Source organism: Pseudonaja textilis, chromosome 1 (genome assembly GCF_049901715.1).
Source record: "Pseudonaja textilis isolate UNSWEBS1 chromosome 1, rPseTex1.2, whole genome shotgun sequence".
Lineage (NCBI taxonomy): Eukaryota > Metazoa > Chordata > Lepidosauria > Squamata > Elapidae > Pseudonaja > Pseudonaja textilis.
The window spans coordinates 51937800-51957550 of NC_141990.1; the positions used below are offsets into that span (position 1 = coordinate 51937800).

Sequence of the window (19751 nt, forward strand, 5' to 3'; positions counted from 1 at the left end):
GATCGATATGGATTCTAGACCAAGGGGCGCTGGCGCTCTCCCATCTGGTAGGGGTGGCGATGGGGGGAGCAGGACGGGATTCCTGGAAAATGCTGCAGGAACTTACCCAATTGACAATGTCCTCGTCTAGACCCGGCCACCACACGTAGCTGCGTGCTAATGACTTCATTCTCACGATGCCGGGGTGTCCCTCGTGCAACGCCTCCAGGACTCGGGTACGCAGCGGGTCGGAATGACCACTCGAGTGCCCCACAGTAGACAACCCTGCAAACTGGACAGCTCCTGCATGCGAGTCTTAAAGGGTGCGAATTTGTTATCAACATTGCCTCCCGGCCACCCCTCCTCACCCAGTCGAGCACCTGGGCGGCGCTTGGTCTGCCTTGGTTTTAGCGGCGATGTCAAGGGCGATGATGGGCAGGTCCAACTGGGTGATTTTGAAAATGGCGTTGACAGGAGCTGGGTCTTCAGCCGGAGCGGGTAAGGGGCAGCGACTGAGAGCGTCGGCGTGGGATAGAGTTTTGCCCGGGCGGTGAATAAGTTTGTATGAGTAGGCCGCTAGGAAAAGTGTCCACCTTGTCATCCTAGGGAAAGGACTTGAGGTGTCTGTTTGTCGCCAGCCAGTAGGCCCAGGAGGGGTTTATGGTCGGTGACCAGTTCAAGCAGTGGCCAAAAGGAATTCGTGAAACTTTTCACGGCCGCAACAGCTGCTAGGGCTTCCTTGTCTATTTGGCTGTAGTTTTGCTCCGTGGCCGAGAGCGTCCTGGAGAAAAAGGCGATGGGGGCCTCGGCGCCATTGGGGAGTCTGTGACTAAGGACCGCCCCAATTCCAAAGGGATGCGTCTGCTGCCAGTACTAAAGGAAGGTTGGGGTCGGTGGATGAGCACTGCCTCTGGCGTAAGTAGTGATTTGACGCGTTAAACGCCTGGTCTTCTTTGTGCCCCCAGTGCCACGGTGACTTTTTGTCTAGTAATCTGTGTAGGGGTTCGGCTACTGAGGCTTTATGGGGCAAGAAGGATGCATAAAAGTTCAGCAGCCCCAAGAAAGCTTGTAGCTCCGTTTTGGAGGTTGGTGTGGGAGCTTCGTGGATTGCCCTAACCTTGGACTCCAGGGGTGAATGCCAGAGGCGTCAATTTTATAACCCAGAAAGTCCACCTGTCTAGTGGCAATGGCGCATTTTCTTTTTTTAACTTGAGGCCATGCTGTCTGAACCTCTCTAACACTGCTCGCACTCTCTGGAAGAGTTGGGGTCTGTCCCTGGCCGAGACCAAGATGTCGTCGAAGTAGGGTACTACACCAGGGAGGCCCTGTAAAATCCGCTCCATGAGGGATTGAAAAATACCGGGGCAACACTTACGCCAAATTGGAGACGCTTGCATCGGAAGGCACCCCTGTGAGTGACGATGGTCTGAAGTTCCGCTGTTTGGTTATCAACAGGGAACTGCTGATATGCTTGAGACATGTCCAATTTAGCAAAAATACTGCCCGGCTCGAATGTGTGTAATAAGTGCTGAATGACGGGCACAGGGTAGGCGCTAACTTGTAAATATTTATTGATTGTTGTCTTGTAGTCCGAGCAAATTCTCAGGCTACCATCTTTTTAAGGGGTGTGACAATGGGCGTCTCCCACTTGGCGAAATCTGTTGGCTCAATGACCCCTTGTTTTAGTAGTTTATCCAATTCAGCGTCTAGTTTTGGTCGAATAGCAAATGGAACTCTCGTGGTTTTAATCTGATTGGGACTGCCTGGGGGTCAACGGTGAACGAGATGGGGTTCCATTATAACACCCCAGCTCCTCGCTGAACACATCTGCGTAGTCAGCGAATAAGGAGTCAGTGTCTGAGGTTGAGACAGCATGGACTCCTGTTAGCCCTAGGCCGAGGTGGGGAAACCAATCGAGCCCCAATAAGGTGGGTAGATTGCCGTTAACTACCACTAGAGGTAGGTGGCCTTTAAAAGCTCTAAAACTGACAAAGAACTTGCCTCTGCCGATCACGGGAATGGCCTTCCCCTGGTAGTCCTTCAGACCGAACTGGCATCTCTGAAGCCGGGTAGTAGATAGGCTGGGATGGAGTCTCTTGAGGGTGCTCCACGAGATTATTGAGAGCGCTGACCCTGTGTCAACCTCCATGTGGCACGGTTTACCTTCTAGGGAAACGGAGAGAAATTTTACTAACAGTGTGGCAAGTACGCCTGGCAAGGCGGTGCGTGCGACAGTTTAATACTTGCCTCTGTGGTCCCGAGTGCGAGGACGGGGTCTGTGTGCAGCGCTTTGAGGGGCTTGGCAGACTCTCGCGATGTGCCCCCTCTTATGGCAGTTGCAAGTGGCTCCTTTAAACTTGCAGGTGGCCCTTTGATGCGATCCCCACAGGCTAGGCACAGTGTGATGTGCCTGGGTGGACCAGTGTATTCTTGTTTGGCCCCTACCTGCGATCGTCTGTCGTTGGCGAGGCGGTGGATGTCGTTTTCATCGTTGTGGGTTTCCTCCGCTTCCACCTCTTCGGAATGGACTGGGAACAGCGCCAACTTGGCACTTGGGCCCTGAATTTCGGTGGCTGAGTTCGTTGCTAGCTCGGCTGCTAGGGCCTCCTCGACCGCTTGCGCGAGGTTGAGGTCTTTTTGCTAGCAGGCGCCTCTGTAGGTTGAGATCCTTGACCCCACAAACTAATTGATCGAGGAGCATGTCCTCCAGGTATGTTCCAAACCCGCAGTGCAGGGCTGCTGTTCTGAGGCGGCCATATATTGATTGATGGTCTCCTTACTTGATTGCTTCCTCATACGGGCGTGAACCTCCTGGCGATTTGTGAAGGCCTGGGAGCGTAGTGGTTAGTGAGGATCTCAAGCAACTCGGACCACGGAACGTTTTCAATTCTCTCGGCGCCACGAGTGCTGCGCGGTATCGTAAATGGTGGCTCCGCAGATAGATTAGGAAATAGGATTTTTCCGATGCTCTCCCGCATCCGCCAGGCCGACCGCATCGATGTAATGATTGAAGCGGTTCTTATCGATTCCACTTCTCTTCGTCTGGTTTAAACGCCGGGAATACTGGGTTGGAACTCATGGTGCTGGAACGGCTGGGCTACCTGCGGAAAAATCTCTCTGGGACAACGGGCTCGTGAGTTACTAGTGATATCAGCTCTGGAGAGGTTTTTGCTACCCTCTCTTTTTCTCTCTGGGTTACCACGTTGGCTGCTAGCCGTTGGAGGTGTCTTGATTCGCACCAAAAGTGGGCGTTAGTGACTTCCTACAGCGCTGTGCTGTGTCTCCTACTGGCTCGAAATTCAAATGACACCCGTTTGAATTTCGCGCCAAATACAGAGCGGCTGCGGCTCGCAGCGCTTCACTTTCCCCGTAGCGGGGCTAACAAGCGGCTACAGACGCTTCTAACTTTGAACCAGACCGCTTTCTCTGGCTGCGGATCAGCGTTTGCTCTTTTTGATCGCTCGTTTTGTTGGCTGACTGCTCTCTCTGGCTGCGGATCAGCGTTTCCCTTATCGCCAGCCGATCGCTCTCTCTGGGCTGCGGATCGGTGGCTAGTGACTCAGCGGTTGCATGGTGCTTCTGGTAGCCATCCCACCTTCGTCGCCAGTGTTAAGTTTGAGCAATGAGAGGCTGAACCAGAGCATGAGTGCAACAATACTTTATTTTACAATAAAGGGCTGACCGTGCTTGCCACGCCTGGAACTGGCTCGCAGCAATCAGCAACTGGTTGGACCCCGCAGCCTGCTTTTATAGCTGGCTGCTGGAGAGAACCAACCAATGGGAATGGGGGAATAACGCCCACACAAAGTGAGTGGACCTGAGTGAGAACTCCTAGAGTTCTCAGGACATAACACTTTAATTTAGACTTCTGTAGACTTAATCACAGTCTTTCTGCTCTATACATTCAAACCACCCAACTCATGAACATTTCTTACGGTCCTTGGTGATTATTCCTTATTGAGTCACTCCAACTCAATAATGAGCATTGGCAAGTTGAAATGTCCTGTTGTTCTACTCAATATTTAAAAAAGAAAATTACCAATTAAAATTAATTTCCAATGAAAGTCCCTGAAAACATAACACAACTTTACAGATTTTTTTAAAGTTCAGGTCAAGCAAGAGCCAAACAGACCTGTTCCATATGCTGGAAAAGGTACTCTGAAAGTCGGGGGTGGAGCAAACTTCCAAATATGCAGATCTTAATAACCAGACAGTGATATATTGATACTCCCTTACATTAGATAGCCATGTTTTATGTCACTGAGGTCTTTATAGACTAGTATTTTAGATTAAATGCAAGTAAGAAAATAAATAAAAAATTGGCTCTAGAAAAAAATATTCAGGATGTTAAACAATATTAGATATTCTTTTTAATATAAAATATAATATAATATTTTATGATATTAAAAAAATCAAAAATTATGTAACATACGCAAAAAGCTTTATAAATATTTGTGATTATTTCAGATTATATCTGACAACACAGAAACCCAATCCTCATTTTCTGCCAGCAACATGCAATATTGTTACTATGATAAACTTCACTTTAACATTCCATGGTTTGCAAAATCAGCTTTTATCTGCAGTTGTAAATAAAGAAAAACCTGAGCTTGAAAAACAGTACTGCACGTTGATGGAAAGCTTATCAATTGATCTGGTAGCACTACATGAATATGAACAAAGATCACTTCAACTTTTGCAAAAAACAACTGGTAAATATAACTTTGAAAAACTTCATATATTTTATATTATTTTGCCGAAAGCACAAAATGTTATTAAATAGAATTCAAAGGCCAAAAACTTCATTTTTTTGGAAATAATGTTTCATTATCTGTGTATAAAGGCTTATAAACTTCATTTAGCATAAAAACTGATACTTGCCAACTCACATGTTCTTCAACTATTATTAACATAATTCTGCATCATGCTAATTATAATTGAAGGACACCTTCTTACAGTAATTTTCATTGTAATTTTATGATCATCCCAGTAGTGGGATTCAAATAATTTAACAGCCAGTTCTCTGCCCTAATGACTGGGTGGGCAGAGCTGGGTGGTCATGTGACTGGGTGGGCATGGCCAACTTGATTGGTCTCACCCTTAGGAAATTTCTCCTTAGTCCAACTCACAATAAAATAGCACAATAAAATAGCACTGTTCCAATATTTAGAATAGAATAGAATAATAGAGTTGGAAAGGACCTTGGAGGTCTTCCAGTCTAACTCCCTGCTTAGGCAAGAAACCCTACACCACTTCAGACAAATGGTTATCCAATCTCTTCTTAATAACTTCCAGTGTTGGAACATTTACAATTTCTGGAGGCAAGTTGTTCCACTGATTAATTGTTCTGTCAGGAAATTTGAAGGGCTCCTACAAAAATGAGGGAGTCAATCTATTTTCCAAAACACCAAAAGGCACAACAAGAAACAATGGATGAAAACTAACCAAAGAAAGAAGCAACCTAGGACTAAGGAGAAATTTCCTAAGGGTGAGAACAATCAGAAGTTGGTGGGTGATCCATCTCTAGAGGCTTTCAAAAAGAGTGAGGGAAGTCTACCCCAAAAGGACAGTGCCAGGAACCTTTTTTTAAAAAGGTCAAAAAGTCAACCCCAAAGCAAACACAGCAGCTGAGAGGGAAACTAAGAGCAGCTGCTCATGATAATTGAAAGCCTGGGCATGCTGCCAAAAGCCATTCACCCTTCCAACTCTATTATTCTATATTCTCTATGTTCTAAATTGGGTGCTTCACAGCAGAAGCAATACAGCTGGCTGGACCACACATGCATTAAATTCCTGTATAATCAAGCTTCATCATTGTCCTCTCCTGCATCTTTTCCCCCAGGAAGAAACAAGTAGCCAACACTGTAGCAGTTATAAAGGTCTTGGGGAACTCCAGGGAGTATCAGCTGATCACAGAAGTGTTACTTAATACTCTTTATAATGAAACTGTTTGTAATCTTGTCCTTCTTCCTGAAGGACAATCCTATCCTTAATCCTATCCTTAGATGAGTGATTGATGGGTTTCCCTGCCCTAATGCTGTCAGTTTCTATTGTTTATTGACTTGATTAGCTTGTATGGCTGCATTCTAGCTGCAACTGTTAAGTGATTCTTGCTGTCTGCCCAGAGCTATTAACTGAAGGGGGAGAGAGAGAGAAAACCCTCTCTTGCACTTTATTTTTAGTCGGTTCTCCAAATTGCATAAGCAATTAACTAACAGTTGGGGGAAACTGATGAGAACCAGCTGAATCCCACATGTAGATGATCCCCAAATGCTTTCCTATAACTTTCTATGCTTTCTGTTATATAAATAAAAATCAGTTAACACCAGTAATTGGGATTGGAATTTCCATGGATAAGCAATGCAATTGTAAAGCATGATGCCCTGTAACTACAACACTTAGTGATGGCAAACCTGAACTCCTGATTGCCATCATTAAGTGAGAGTCATTGTAGTTGCTGTATCAATGAGATGAACAGCATAGATATTGAATAAATAAATATATAACCACAGGCCATTAAGCAATTTCCTGCAGACTTCAACAAGCAAAATCATTGGGGAAGATGGCAGGCAGTTATAAATTCAAGGGGCTGGCATTGCATGAGCATAGCATGTCTTGGGATGGCTGCTGCAGGGTGTGGAAGGATGCAACAGGTCACATAAGGGGCTGGTGTAGCATGAGCACATGTAATGGTATGTGGGAAAGACCTTGAGAGACAGGACAAAGGCTTAAGAGTACAGTCAGATATGGAAGGACAGCCCAAAGCAGGGATGTGGGTAGAGCAATAGGTTCAGAAAGGATCCTCTCTAACTTTTTGGACTGTAAAGAAGATGATAAGGGATCTGTACTTTCAGATTGATGTCAATCTTCCCAGGTAAACAAGAAAGAAAACATGACCAAGAGAACTTTATTATATGGCTATATTAACACAATCATGGAAGTCTAAAAATACAAACCTCCCACCATCTCCTTTATGGTCCAAGAAGACAGTTTGTGTTTTATTATACCCCTTGATCCAGTATAACTAGTATACAAAAATATACACACAGAATGAGCTGGAATCTTGTATTTTAAAATACGCAGTTCAGAGGGATAGTTCTCATTATCTTACACTTGCTGATGTCCCTTTATATATCACTTATATTACATCCCTCTTCCAAACATGAAATGAAACATGTATTTCTGACACTGTTCATATTTTTCCTGGAACTCCAAATACGTGTTTGTTATAGTCCCAGTGTATTCCCCTGGCAACTTTTATTTACAAGAACCCCAACAACTGGCATCTCCATAAGTAAAAATATGTTTTTCTCTGGGACCAGGCAGCTACAATATGAGCCCAGGAAAAGATGCAGCCTTTTTAAGATGGTTTCAGCAGCTGCAGCAAGGTTTCCTTTTCCCTCCAGCACCTTTTCAGATCGAAATAGCTGCATAATTCTAGTAATGTCATATAAAACTATTGTACTAGTTTCATAACTTTGCTAACAGGGCTCCCTTGTTATACTGCTTTCTGGTTTATAAAGTGAATATTTAATTTACAAAATAAAATTATTTAATTTATTCTATTCTACAATTCAATTACACTTTTTTACAGGGCACCTTTTAGATGACCAAGCCCTCATTGAAAATTTGCAGCGAACAAAAATTACCTCATCAGAGATTTTTCAGCGTGTAGCAGATTCAGCAGCAACAGAAGTCACCATAGAAGGATTGCGTAAAGCCTATATTCCTATAGCAACTCGTGGTGCTGTGCTCTACTTTGTAATATCAGAACTTGTACACATCAACCATGTCTATCAGTTTTCACTGAATTGGTTTCATAAGATCTTTGTAGATTCTATAGATAATGTGAAAAAAAGTGACATTTCTCTCAGTGATTCTCTTTCAAGTACAAAAATAAGTGAATATAAGGTACAAAGTGAAGAAACATTAACGAAAAGTGAGACTGAGATAGATCACTTCAAAATACATATTGATGATATAATTGAGACACTAACATATCATGTCTACGAGGTACTTAAATATCATGATACATACATTATTTTCAGCCAATAGGACTTGCATATGTATTTGGCAAATGTGGCAAATATTAATGTGTTACATGTTTTTTTTATTTTGCAGACAGTTTCTTCAGCTGTGTTCAATAAAAATAAGCTATGCTTTGCTTTCCTGCTTTGCACAGCAATCATGAAAAATAATTATGGTGAAAATGTATTCACAAATAAGCTTGGATTTATATCAGAGAATGAGTGGAATTTCTTCCTGTACTCTGGCATGATAGCAAATATTAAGCAACCATCAATCTCTGACTGTAATGGTAAACAAAAAATATTCATATTTTCAATAAAAAAATGTGTAAAGATATAATGTGCTCTCAGGAATTGATTTTGTCATCCTTGAGTAAATATGTAACATACATGGAAATTATAGTAAGAATTGGCCATAGAAAACTATTTAATCAACATACCATATTTCAATTGAGCTAAGCAATTACTTTTAGATTTTATAATGCTGTCCCTAAAATTTTTGTGAACAATTATAAAGTTGGTTGAAAATTGTCAAAATAAGAAATGTGAATACTGAGAAAAATTAATCAAAAATATGCCAAATCTTTATATGTTATTTCTAATGTTACGGGCATTGATTAATAGTTAATTTTCTAAATGTAAGAGTTTGTATATCTATGTATGTATGTGTGCTTATGTGTGTGTTTTATAAGTGTGAAATATGGTCATGTCACTTTTTTCAGTGCTGTTATAACTTTGAACAGTCACTAAATGAAAGATAGTAAATTGAGAATTACCTGTACTATGTTACATGACTTAAGAGGAAATGGAAATAAAAAATCAATTAAATGAATAAAAAAACCTTTTTTTCTCTTTTCCTGACATTTCTCAGATCAGATATCTATTCCTACAGATGTTTCTTCCTAAGCATAGCAGATATATGCTTATTTAGCTCTTCTGGCCAATCCCGTGCTACCAGTGAACAGGGACTTGTATAAATTCCTTTTCTCTTGTCTCTTAATTATGTTGTTTTCCTTCAGTTGCTTTATTATTTTCTTATCTACCAATATTTTAACAGTGGAGATAGCAGAAGTACCTATCAATTCCCAAGTAGATATTTGATTTCTTCTGTATTACAGTTATAGAATTGTAGCTTTAGAAAGCCACACAGGCTTTCAAGACTCACCAAGCACCTGTTGGGTGCTAAAATCCAAATTATTTTTTCCTATTTGACAACTCTCAGCACTTAATTGAAGCATATCAGACAAGTAAGTATCTAATCTTTGCTTGAACACATTGATGAAGGTTAAAGGGAAAATGACTTTGCTTGGTAAATTGTTCTGATGTAGGATTATTCTTATTTTTAGGAGGTTTTTTCTATTATTTTTAAATATTCAACTGGAATCTGTCTTCCAATAATTTAAATCCATTATTCCTGATTCTTTCTTTTGGAATCTGAGAAAAACTATCTTGATCTTTTTCCATGTGACATCCTTTCTGATATTTGAGGAGTGCTGTCATATCTTATTCTCCATAATTTCTTCTAAGACTAAAGATATGCAACTCTTAGAGTCATTCTTTATAGGACTTGGTTTCTAATTCCTTGTCAGCTTTGTTGCCTTTTTCTGAACTAATTCCAGTTTCTTTGATTGCTTCTTAAATTATGGTGCCAAGAATCACTTACAGTTCTGAAGTTCTTTGGATTCAATAGAACAGACTAGAAAAATTATGCCTGGTAATGTCATTCTTTGTAGGATTTTATAGGGATTGGTATCTTGAATTCATGAGCAAAATTGCTTTGCTGAACTTTTTCACTTTTGGCCTTAGTAAAGATATGCAACACTTTCTGCAATTGTTACAATTAGCATCCCTTTTTCTGGGTTATCCTGATACAATTCAATTGTGCATGAAGAACACACTACGAAGTACCATATAAGCATAATATATCTTTAGAAATAAAGTTTTATATGTTAAAACAATATATTGAAGAAATTAGGAAAACTTTATATTACTATAAATATAGATGCATTTATGAGTTATTTTAACAAAGCAATCAAATGCATGTCTAGGCAGAACAACATTCCTCTTTGTTCAATATATAATTGATATGCTAGAGGAGGGTTGTGTTAGACTTTTGTTAAATTTAGGGGGCATTAGCAGGGGTGAGATTCTCCTGGTTCAGACCAGTTCGGGCGAATCCCTAGCTGCAATGCTCCGAACCAGTTCGATCCAAACCGGTTCGATCCAACGATCATGTGGGCCTGCCCACCTGTCCCTGTGCTGTACTCATCTATATATGCTCAGCTGACTCACATGGCAGAACGGATTGGTGCACCTCAGCTGTGTTACTTCCCTGAAATAACATTGAAGGTAAATAATTGTGATAGCTATGCACGCGCGCACAGCTTCTTAGACCATGCAATTAGTGAACCGCTTGTTGCACCAGGAGAATCCCGCCCTTGGGCATTACCCAAGCTATCTCTTAAAATGCCAAAGAAATATTAACTCACAGCAAACTGATTGTGTCCTCCTGGTGATTAAACCAAGTTTAAATACTACCACAGGATACAGCGTTATTCTACAAAATGGCTGAGAAGAGGAAAGGAAAGGAAAAACTGGGCATCTTGAATATGTTAGGTCTAAAGATAAATTCTCTTCTAAATATCTTCTGTGTAAAGTCCCCTTTAGGGTGGTTCTGAAACTGACAACAGTTTCTGCACATATATTACTTTTAGTCACAACTTCTAGGGTCGTGATTGGTCAATTGACTGCCTCTCAGATTGGCTTTTCAATCCACTAGTCAGGATGATCATGACAACATGGACATATTGCAGCCAAAATTAATAATTTGGTTATAATTTATGTATTGAATTAAAATCAGAATACTTATATGTGTCCTAATTAAATGTTTCATATTATTTTATTAGGTTCATGTGTATTTAACAAAATGGCTCCATTCTACTGGATAAATGAAATAATGTGGAAAGAATGTCAGTGCATGAGTACTCAAATACCTGCATTCAGCCTATTGTGCAGTTCTCTGTCAACATATCCTCAACAGTGGAAAGATTTTCTGGATAGTGAGAATGTGTATGATTTAATTAGTACATGTTATAGACCATTATCACAAAAGCAAGGTAACTGCTAAAATATAATGATTTTTCTGAGCTTATACAATTTCAAGAAAATGCAAGTTTGAAGTTTCTGTACATCCTTTACCTCTACCTCTTCCAAAACCACCTGGAAGAGGAGCTAATTGTTTTTTTCTAACTAGATGTTAAAAATAAATAAATTAAATCATGTATCTAAATGAAGATGGGAAATGTATAGATGTGCAAAAGTCAGCAAGTTGTATGCCTTGTGCCTTTTATGTACTTTATGTCAGTGGCCCCCAACCTTTTTTGTGCCACGGCCCGGTACCAGCATCACAAAATGATCTACGGCCCGGTACCGGCATCAGCACGCATGACAAGGCAAGGCGAGCCGAGCGACTGGCCAGCCAGCCATCCCCCGCTTCTCCCCGCCACCTTCAACTCCTCCTTTGTACCTTTGTCGATGGGCTTCGCTTCGGGACGGCCTCGGGATGGTCGCTCGGCTTGCCTTGCCTTGGGTGATGAAAGAATCCTTGCGCCTTAGTTTCGTTCGAAGCCCGCCCCTTCGATGAAAATAAGGCGTGAGGACCCAAACGCCGCTTTCCAACCGGAAAAGCTCACCCGGAAGCACTTTCTCATCAAACAAGATGGCGGTGCCCAGCAAACCGGCAGCCCAGTAGGAAATATTCCATGGACCGGTACTGGTCCGTGGCCCGGTGGTTGGGGACCCCTGCTTTATGTAACTGTAATGTTGTGGCCCCGATTTCCGAGCCTATGCTGTCAGAGAAAGAGGACCTGGAAGATAAGAAGAACTGGCAATGCTTTCCTCCCCAGGACCTTCCTCTCTGGCAATGCATTTCTCCCCAGGACCTTCCTCCCTGGTAATGCCTCAGGTTCCATCAGACAACCGAGAGGAACAGCCTGAGATTAATCATGTCGGAGCAGCCCCTGACAGGGAGTAAAGAGAAAAAGTGTTGGCTCGACCCAAAGCAGCATCGTAGGGAGAAACATGAGCAGCAACGTAGGAGGCGTGGGAGGGTCAGAGAGTGAGCTGAGTCATTGAGCCACACCCCACAGGGGATAAAAGTGGGTGTGTTTTCTCCTTAAACTTTGTACAGGACAAAGTTTAACCTTACTTCAGATTTTCTCCGTGAATGATTATTTTTGTGGACTGCCTTGTGATTTTCTGTGAGTAAAACTTTATTTGTTATCAGTTCAGACTTGGCAGGCAGGACGTGGTGGAATGCCAAGAATATTATCAGTTCCAAAGAATTAACTCTGTGAAGTCCGAGCCAGCTTTCCTGCCTGTGTTTGTGTGTTTGTGTACTCTTTCATCTTTTGGGACAGAGGAAAGGCGAGACAGAACACTGTAATATACATACTAACATGCCTTACATATGGCACAAACCAAATCTAGATTATTGATGTCCTAAGAGTAAACTAATAATTTGTTCTATGTCATCATTTCCCATAACTCTTATATTCAAATTGGCATTTCAACTCCACCTTTAATGAACCCTAGACATCATGTATAGTCTAAATAAATAATTACATTTAAATAATGTTTTTGGTTTTTGTAAAATAAGCATATTCCGAAATACCACAGTATAAAAATATAACAATAAAATAATTCAAAAAGTTAAAATATTTAGATTACTAAAATTAAGGAAGATGAAGATCTTGAAGCCACTTTAAAAGATTAGTCAATGTTAGTCATATTATCTGATCCTTTGAAGGCAAGAGATCAGTTGAATTACTACAGGACAGTGTCATGCTCACCCTCCTTCTGGTCCCTTCGGTAGAAATCGTGCCGCCTGATGAGGGTGGGCACGGCGGGGGCATAATGACTTCGGAACAAAGGCTCGAGATCGGTCCAGTCCATTGCCTTTACATCTTCGGGTTTCGCGAGGGCTTTCACCATCTTGAACACTGCGGGCCCGCAATGTGTCAGGAACACAGCTCTTTTTTTCTGTCGATTCGCATCCTTGAGGTTGCTACTTTCCAGAAACATCAGGAATCGATCAATGTACGATTTCCAGTCCTCAATAGCCTGGTTAAAGGGTGGGGGTGGCGCGATGTTGCTGGCCATCTCGTCGGCTGCTTTCGTCTTGGCGCCACGTGCTTGGGGGTATCAGTTCCGTGATCCCACCTTCGTCGCCAGTGTCATGTTCGCCGATCGCGAAAAGGGGGCACAAGACTCAGTGACCTTTTTAAAGCTCTTTTATTTCGTTCTGAGATCGGCTTGGCTTTCTTCAGATCGGTGGCGGCTTATATTGAACTTGCCTTGCCAGCCGTGGCCAATGACACCGTTTCGAATCCCCCGCGATCGGTTTCCTCCAATCACGGGAGATTCGCAACAGGCCAATCGCTGCGGCTTACTCAGCCAATCCGAGCGCTGTGCGTCCTGGCCAATCAGGACGGGGGTTACAAGAACGCTAATGTAGCAATACAGAACACCCAGAATACTTTTCCACATAAAATAAATCACATTTTCCATAGAATTTGCATATTAATGTGAAACAATGATTTGCTGACCAATGAGTAGGAGGATAACAGTTAAATGTAAAAGTTTATTCAATGATTGGTTGGTTTGTCTTGCAGGAACTTATAAGTATTCCACATTATATGCTTTTTCCTGATATATTTTTGCACTTTTTATGGCCTTTTTATTCCTTATATGGCCTTTTAAAACACTGATTGCTCACTTCTCTATCCTAGAACATCTTGACTTGCGTACTGATTTATTATCTTCTTTCTTGTGCATGACCTTAAGAAATAACCAGACAACCCATGCCTCATTGGGTCATTATTGTTGTTGTTGTTGTTGTTTCAGAGATATTTCCTTACCTAAATAAAAAAAAATAGAATGACCGAGAGGGGCAAATAAGCAGTGGAAGCAAATGACTTCCTTCCTTCCTTCCACATTTCCTCCTCCCCTCTTCCTTCCCAGCAGGCAGATAAATGGTTAGTTCTAGGTGGGTGAGCAAGGGATTATGAGACTGTCTGGGAAACTGTCAAAACATGGGAAAATAAAGATCATGTGCAGCAGCCGTAGAGCAACAACAGCCACTAGAAATAAAGCAGCTATAACTTTCCCAAATTTAATTCCCTCATTAATCATAGGTTCCATATTTTTGATACGTTCTGTAAGTTAGTCCATTTGAGGTACCTTGATTCAAAAATTGTTTTCTATGAAGTACAATTTCGCCCAGTTAAAAGTTATGACAAGAATTTTGATCAAGACAATACACTTGAAAAGTTTAATTACATTACATTAAATAAAGTTATAATACTGAAAGAAGCATCAATTTGTTACAATGTTTATACAGTATAATTGTTAAACATTTCAACATTTCAGTAATTATTTAATAATTACTTTAATCTGTTAGCAGATTCAGAATCACAGCTAGTAAGAGAAAGTGAAGATGATGAGGAGAGTATACCTGTAATTTTCCCTTGGGAGAAGCTTTCTCCATTTGAAAGACTTATCCTGGCAAGTAATGAAAATATTACTGGTTAAACTATTTTGGCATCTAGAAGAAACATGTTTCTAGCTGATTTGAAAGATATCTGACAGTTAATGATAATGGCATACAAACTTCAGAAACTGTATTGTATTGGGAGGGCCAAACATTTTTGCTTGGGACTAGACTGTCATCTCCTGCTGTTTCTGAGGACTGTGAGGGCATGGTTTTTGACAAGTGTGGGAAAGGATGAAATTTTCAGGTCTTTTGCTAGATGTTTTCATGATTGAAAAGAGGGTTAAGGGAGTGGCAAAAATTATGTGTTGTGTTTCTCCTTTAAGCAAGACCCAGAACTAAACACTACAACATTTTTTGTAAAACACGATGTTGTCATTATAACTTTCATTTTTGCTAGATAAAAGTTCTCCGTTCAGAAATGTTAAACCATGCAGTACAAATATTTGTAACTGAGAAATTGGGAACTAGGTATTTTCAGACTGGAGGAATTAATTTAAAAGGAATGTATGAGGAATCTGATTCTACAACTCCACTAATTCTCATCCATACTCATGGTGAGCATTATATAGTGTGTATGTGTTCCTCTGTGTACAGCACATGTGTATATATGTATTCGTTTATAAATTATTATTTATATTTACTGTATATGTGCAAATAATACATTGATCATCTAACTAAGACTACTTATTACTAATAAGATCAGCACATTCTGATTGCTTCCACCCATTTTATCCAATCCAGCGGGAGATGAATACTGTGGGTACCATTGGCCAATGAATATCTATCTGCAGGTGGGGACTTGTAGAAGAGTCATCCCTCCATAGTGCCCACCTTTATATAATATCATCCCTCCAGATATTAGTTTAGGTCTCAATTGTATATTAATCTTTAAAATTCTCCAAATCAATATGTATGTTTGAATCCAGAATTTTCCACCGAATCCACCAAGCATCAAATGTCCCTTCATTTTTTTCACATTTCCAACATGAATTTGAAGTGCCTTTATCGTTTCTAGACAGTTTCTCTGGTGACATATTTATTTTCCCATTGATCCATCTGTATGTTATAATGATTATTTAGCCTACTTCATCATATGTACTTTCACTTGTTTTGTAGTTATTGTTGCTGTTTTAGGATGTGTAAGTTGCACAGAGTTTTGTGACTGAGGCAGCATAGAAATTGTGCTAAATAATTAAATAGATAAAAAATAAACAAGTATAGTGAATCTGTTCTGAGTACATTGCAGAAATGTTATACATCCTGTCCACAAATAGCCTAGATTGTTCTTTCCTAAGTGTGCCATTCACATTCCAATCACTGATTAACAATCTCTTTAACTTTCCTCTGAGAATACCTCCACTAGATGGTCCTTGGATTGCACTTGGTGCCAACTTTTTATATTTATCCAACATTACAGAAAGGACACACGCTTTCTAGTCAATGCAGCCAAATAATCAGGCAATGCTCTTAACCATATTGCACTGACTGACTACTTTATTCCCAGATTATTTGAAGGATTACCTTTTACCTGATTGCATTTACCTGTCCCATCAGGTCCAGTAGGAAGAGTAAGTTCTGAATCCTGTCTGCTACAGAATTTCATCTGGTGGAATCCAGAAATCAAGCCTTTTGTGCTATGGCTCCCATTTTCTGGATCATCATTTTATCTTAGGTTAGGCTAGCCCCATTCCTGTTAGCCTTCCCAAAGGCCCAAAACATGGTTTTTTTCAGTGATCATAGGGATCTCATGGGGAGCTTGCAATGTGGTTGTAGAATGTTAGGAAATTGCTATCTCCTGCAATCATGGTTTATTTATATTTATATTATTATATTATATTTTATATATTATTTATATTATTATATTATATTTTATTCATGGTTCAGTGTTTCAAGATTGTTAAATTGTTTTAAATGTCACTGTGCTTGAATGCCACCGGAATCACATTTTGTGAGAGGGATGGCTATATACATTTGCTAAATAAATAAATAAAATTCCCTTTAGATATAGCTTGCTACTTAATCTTTTCTATAATACACAGGAAAAAAAAGTAGGGCGGTTTCCTAACCTGTAGCTTCAAATATCATAGTGATCACCTTACATTCACCCCTCCTCCATTACTGTGCAAAAGCTCTTTTTGAAATCATTTAATCGAGCAATTGTTACAGTATTGCAGGGATGCAATGTAATGGGGAAAAAATGTGGTATGTGTTGACACTCATTCTTTTATAAAATTATGAAAGTACAGGAATCCTGTTTTCCTTCCAAAAAATTTTCTTCGAACATAAAATCTATACTATATGTTTTCTCATTCTGTTACAAAAGATATAAATATATATTGTTTCACTGACACAATATGTCAGAGTAACATTGTTCTAAGTAAATGTACTGTCACATAAAATTATAAAAGGTATTCTTTTATATGTTGTATAGGGATAGACATTACGGCAGTTGTCTTGCGCTTTGCCCAAGAAATAAAAAGTACACAAAATGTGCAAATGCTATCTCTGGGACGTGGCCAAGCCAGCAAAGCAGAGGAATTGATATATAAAGCACAAATACTGGGTGAACAGTGGGTATTCCTTCAGAATTGCCATCTTGCAACTTCATTTATGCCAAGATTGTGCAAAATTGTTGATTCGTAAGCAGTTTTTAAATTTATTTCTATATGTCATTTATTCTCAGATGGAAAGGAACCAAATTAGGCTAATTTTAGTTCTGTTTAGTTCTTGGTAGTCTTTGAGTTTGGTTGTTTTCTGGAGATGTTTCATTATCAGACAAAGATCATTGTTGTGTGTGAAAGAATGGAATTTGCTGACTGGCCTACTAGTCTTGGTGGGAATCCAAGTTGAAACTGTGATTGAGCCTGTCCTTGTGTTGCAAGGTTAGGTTTTCATTGTCTTTTTTGACTAGTGTTCATGCAAAATATTTGCCGTTCATCTGTCTAGCCAACATCATAATAACAGTCCTTACATTGTATGTTATAAGTAATTCCGCTTCCTGCCATCTTCTATCCTGCTATGAATATATTAGCAGAAAAAGCCCACACCTGAACCCAGCAGGATCTCTGGCAAAATCTCTTTATATCCTTAAATAATAACTTATAAAGAGATAATTAAATATCTACACCTAAAATAGACAGTAATAACGTTAAACATTATTTGTCTATAGAGATTCTTAGTCATCCAAGTCATGATTGTCCCAAAAGTACTTTTCAGAAGGCAACTGGACTTTCTTTGTTTTTTCCTTTAAGATGTTTCGCTTCTCATCAAAGAAGCTTCTTTGGTTCTGACTAAATGGTGGGGAATGGAAGGATTTATATTCTTTTGTTTGAAGTCATCTTGTCATTAGCACTTGGAATGCAAATGGATATTGAACCTTCCTGAAACTTCAGCAGTTCCATGAAGGGTCCACACCCATTTGCACTCTGTTTCAGGTGACCCTGAGCATACAGATAAACCCCCAAGTGGCCTCAGTGACCAATCGTCAGAGTGCTAATGACTAGATGACCAAAGAAAAGAATATAAATCCTTCCAGTCCCTACCATTCAGCCAGAATGCTTTTTGAATGAAAAGGGAACTGTCTTTAAGGAAAAAACAGTTGCCTTTTGAAAAGCACCTATGCCATTAACATTATTTCTTCTAATTTTTATGCATTCTTTTGGTAAAATAGAAATGATGATTGGGCACTATCATGTATCATGTTTCAAGTAGTAAAATTGTTATAAAAATGATTACTTCCATAGCTTTGTCCTACCTGATACAACTATAAATCCAGGATTTAGACTATGGTTAAGTTCAACACCAGATACATCTTTACCCATACCTATATTGAGAAGAGGGCTAAAGGTAAGATTTCAAACAATCTATTATTCAGTAATTTATATAATTACTAATTGAGAGCATTATTTTTTTTACAAAGGATGAAATATAAGCTAATATGAGTTGAGCAATGGTAAATAAGTTAACTGATAATGAAAATGTAGAGACAAATAATGTACGTAATCAAACATTGACAGAATCCTGTTGTTTTAGAAGAAAATTGAGTATTTCTGCTGGCCCAAAATTGATTTTAGCACACTTGATGTAGAGAGAAATAAGGTGGCCTTGTCAAACATATGAAGAAATTATTGCCAGGGCTTAGGGGGCTGAAGCATTTTCAAAGTCCAGAAGAGACAGGATTCAAAAGCATCTCAGGCAGACACCGCTCTAATTCATTGAACTATAAGAAGGAGGAGGTATAAGCCAATGGGATTTAAAAGATTCTGTTACTATAGACAATATCGATAAAAGTTGTTTGTGTGTTTATTTGTTTTATTGATAAATTTTCCACTGAATTTTTACTCATAATTTGTTTGTTTGTTTCTTCAAGATAGTAATAGAAACTCCACAAGGGCTAAAAGGAACATTACTTCAAACTTTTGGATTAAGTGACACTAGTGTAGTAACAGAAACTATATTTAATAAGACCAACTGTGGGCCATCATGGAAAAGATTGTTGTTTAGCCTATGTTTCTTCAATGCTGTCATTCATGAAAGAAAGAAATATGGAGTTTTGGGCTGGAATATTCCATATGCTTTTAATTCTTCAGATTTAGAGGCAAGAGAAAATGTTATATAAAATTATATTTGTAAATTAAAATGTATTTTGCTGAATCTACTGCTCTGAAAGGGTCACCCCCTCCAATATACACTATATAAACATGAATGAATGAATGAATGAATACAAAATTATGCATATACCTGCATATATGACACAAAGAAACAACATCGTCTAGTTTGGATGTATACATGTACAGGGTGAGAAATCTTTATTTGATCATTTTATTAATAAGGACACTATGAGAAACTTTGCTGAAGAGCTTTCTGAAGTCAAGCTATACCATGTCTATAACATTTCCCCAATCTATCAGGTTCATAATCATAAAATAATAACTTTTTAAAATAATATTTTATATATTTATGTATTATATATTTATATATTAACTACAATAATAAAAGGTAATAGAAATTTAAAAGAAAATACGAGAAAAAAGGTACAAGAAAGCAAAAAAGGAAGGAAAAAATAGAAAAATAGAAGAAAAATAAACTGAAACTTCCCGCCCTCATCACAAGTTTAAATAATTTCACTATCTTTTCTCCTTTTAATTAAAAGATATAAAACTCTTCATTCTATAACTCAACTCTTAGGTATA

General features: G+C 39.4%; 1 protein-coding gene across 1 annotated transcript in view; it reads left to right on the top strand.

Annotated features, from left to right (window-relative positions):
• The window catches only part of DNAH14 (dynein axonemal heavy chain 14), a 244663-nt gene that overhangs the window by 204186 nt on the left and 20726 nt on the right, over window positions 1–19751 (top strand). Inside the window, 8 exon segments of the mRNA XM_087929036.1 lie at window positions 4447–4691; window positions 7574–8296; window positions 10913–11122; window positions 14470–14570; window positions 14957–15113; window positions 16991–17198; window positions 18303–18405; window positions 18929–19156. Coding sequence (XP_087785162.1) covers window positions 4447–4691; window positions 7574–8296; window positions 10913–11122; window positions 14470–14570; window positions 14957–15113; window positions 16991–17198; window positions 18303–18405; window positions 18929–19156 — 1975 coding nt within the window.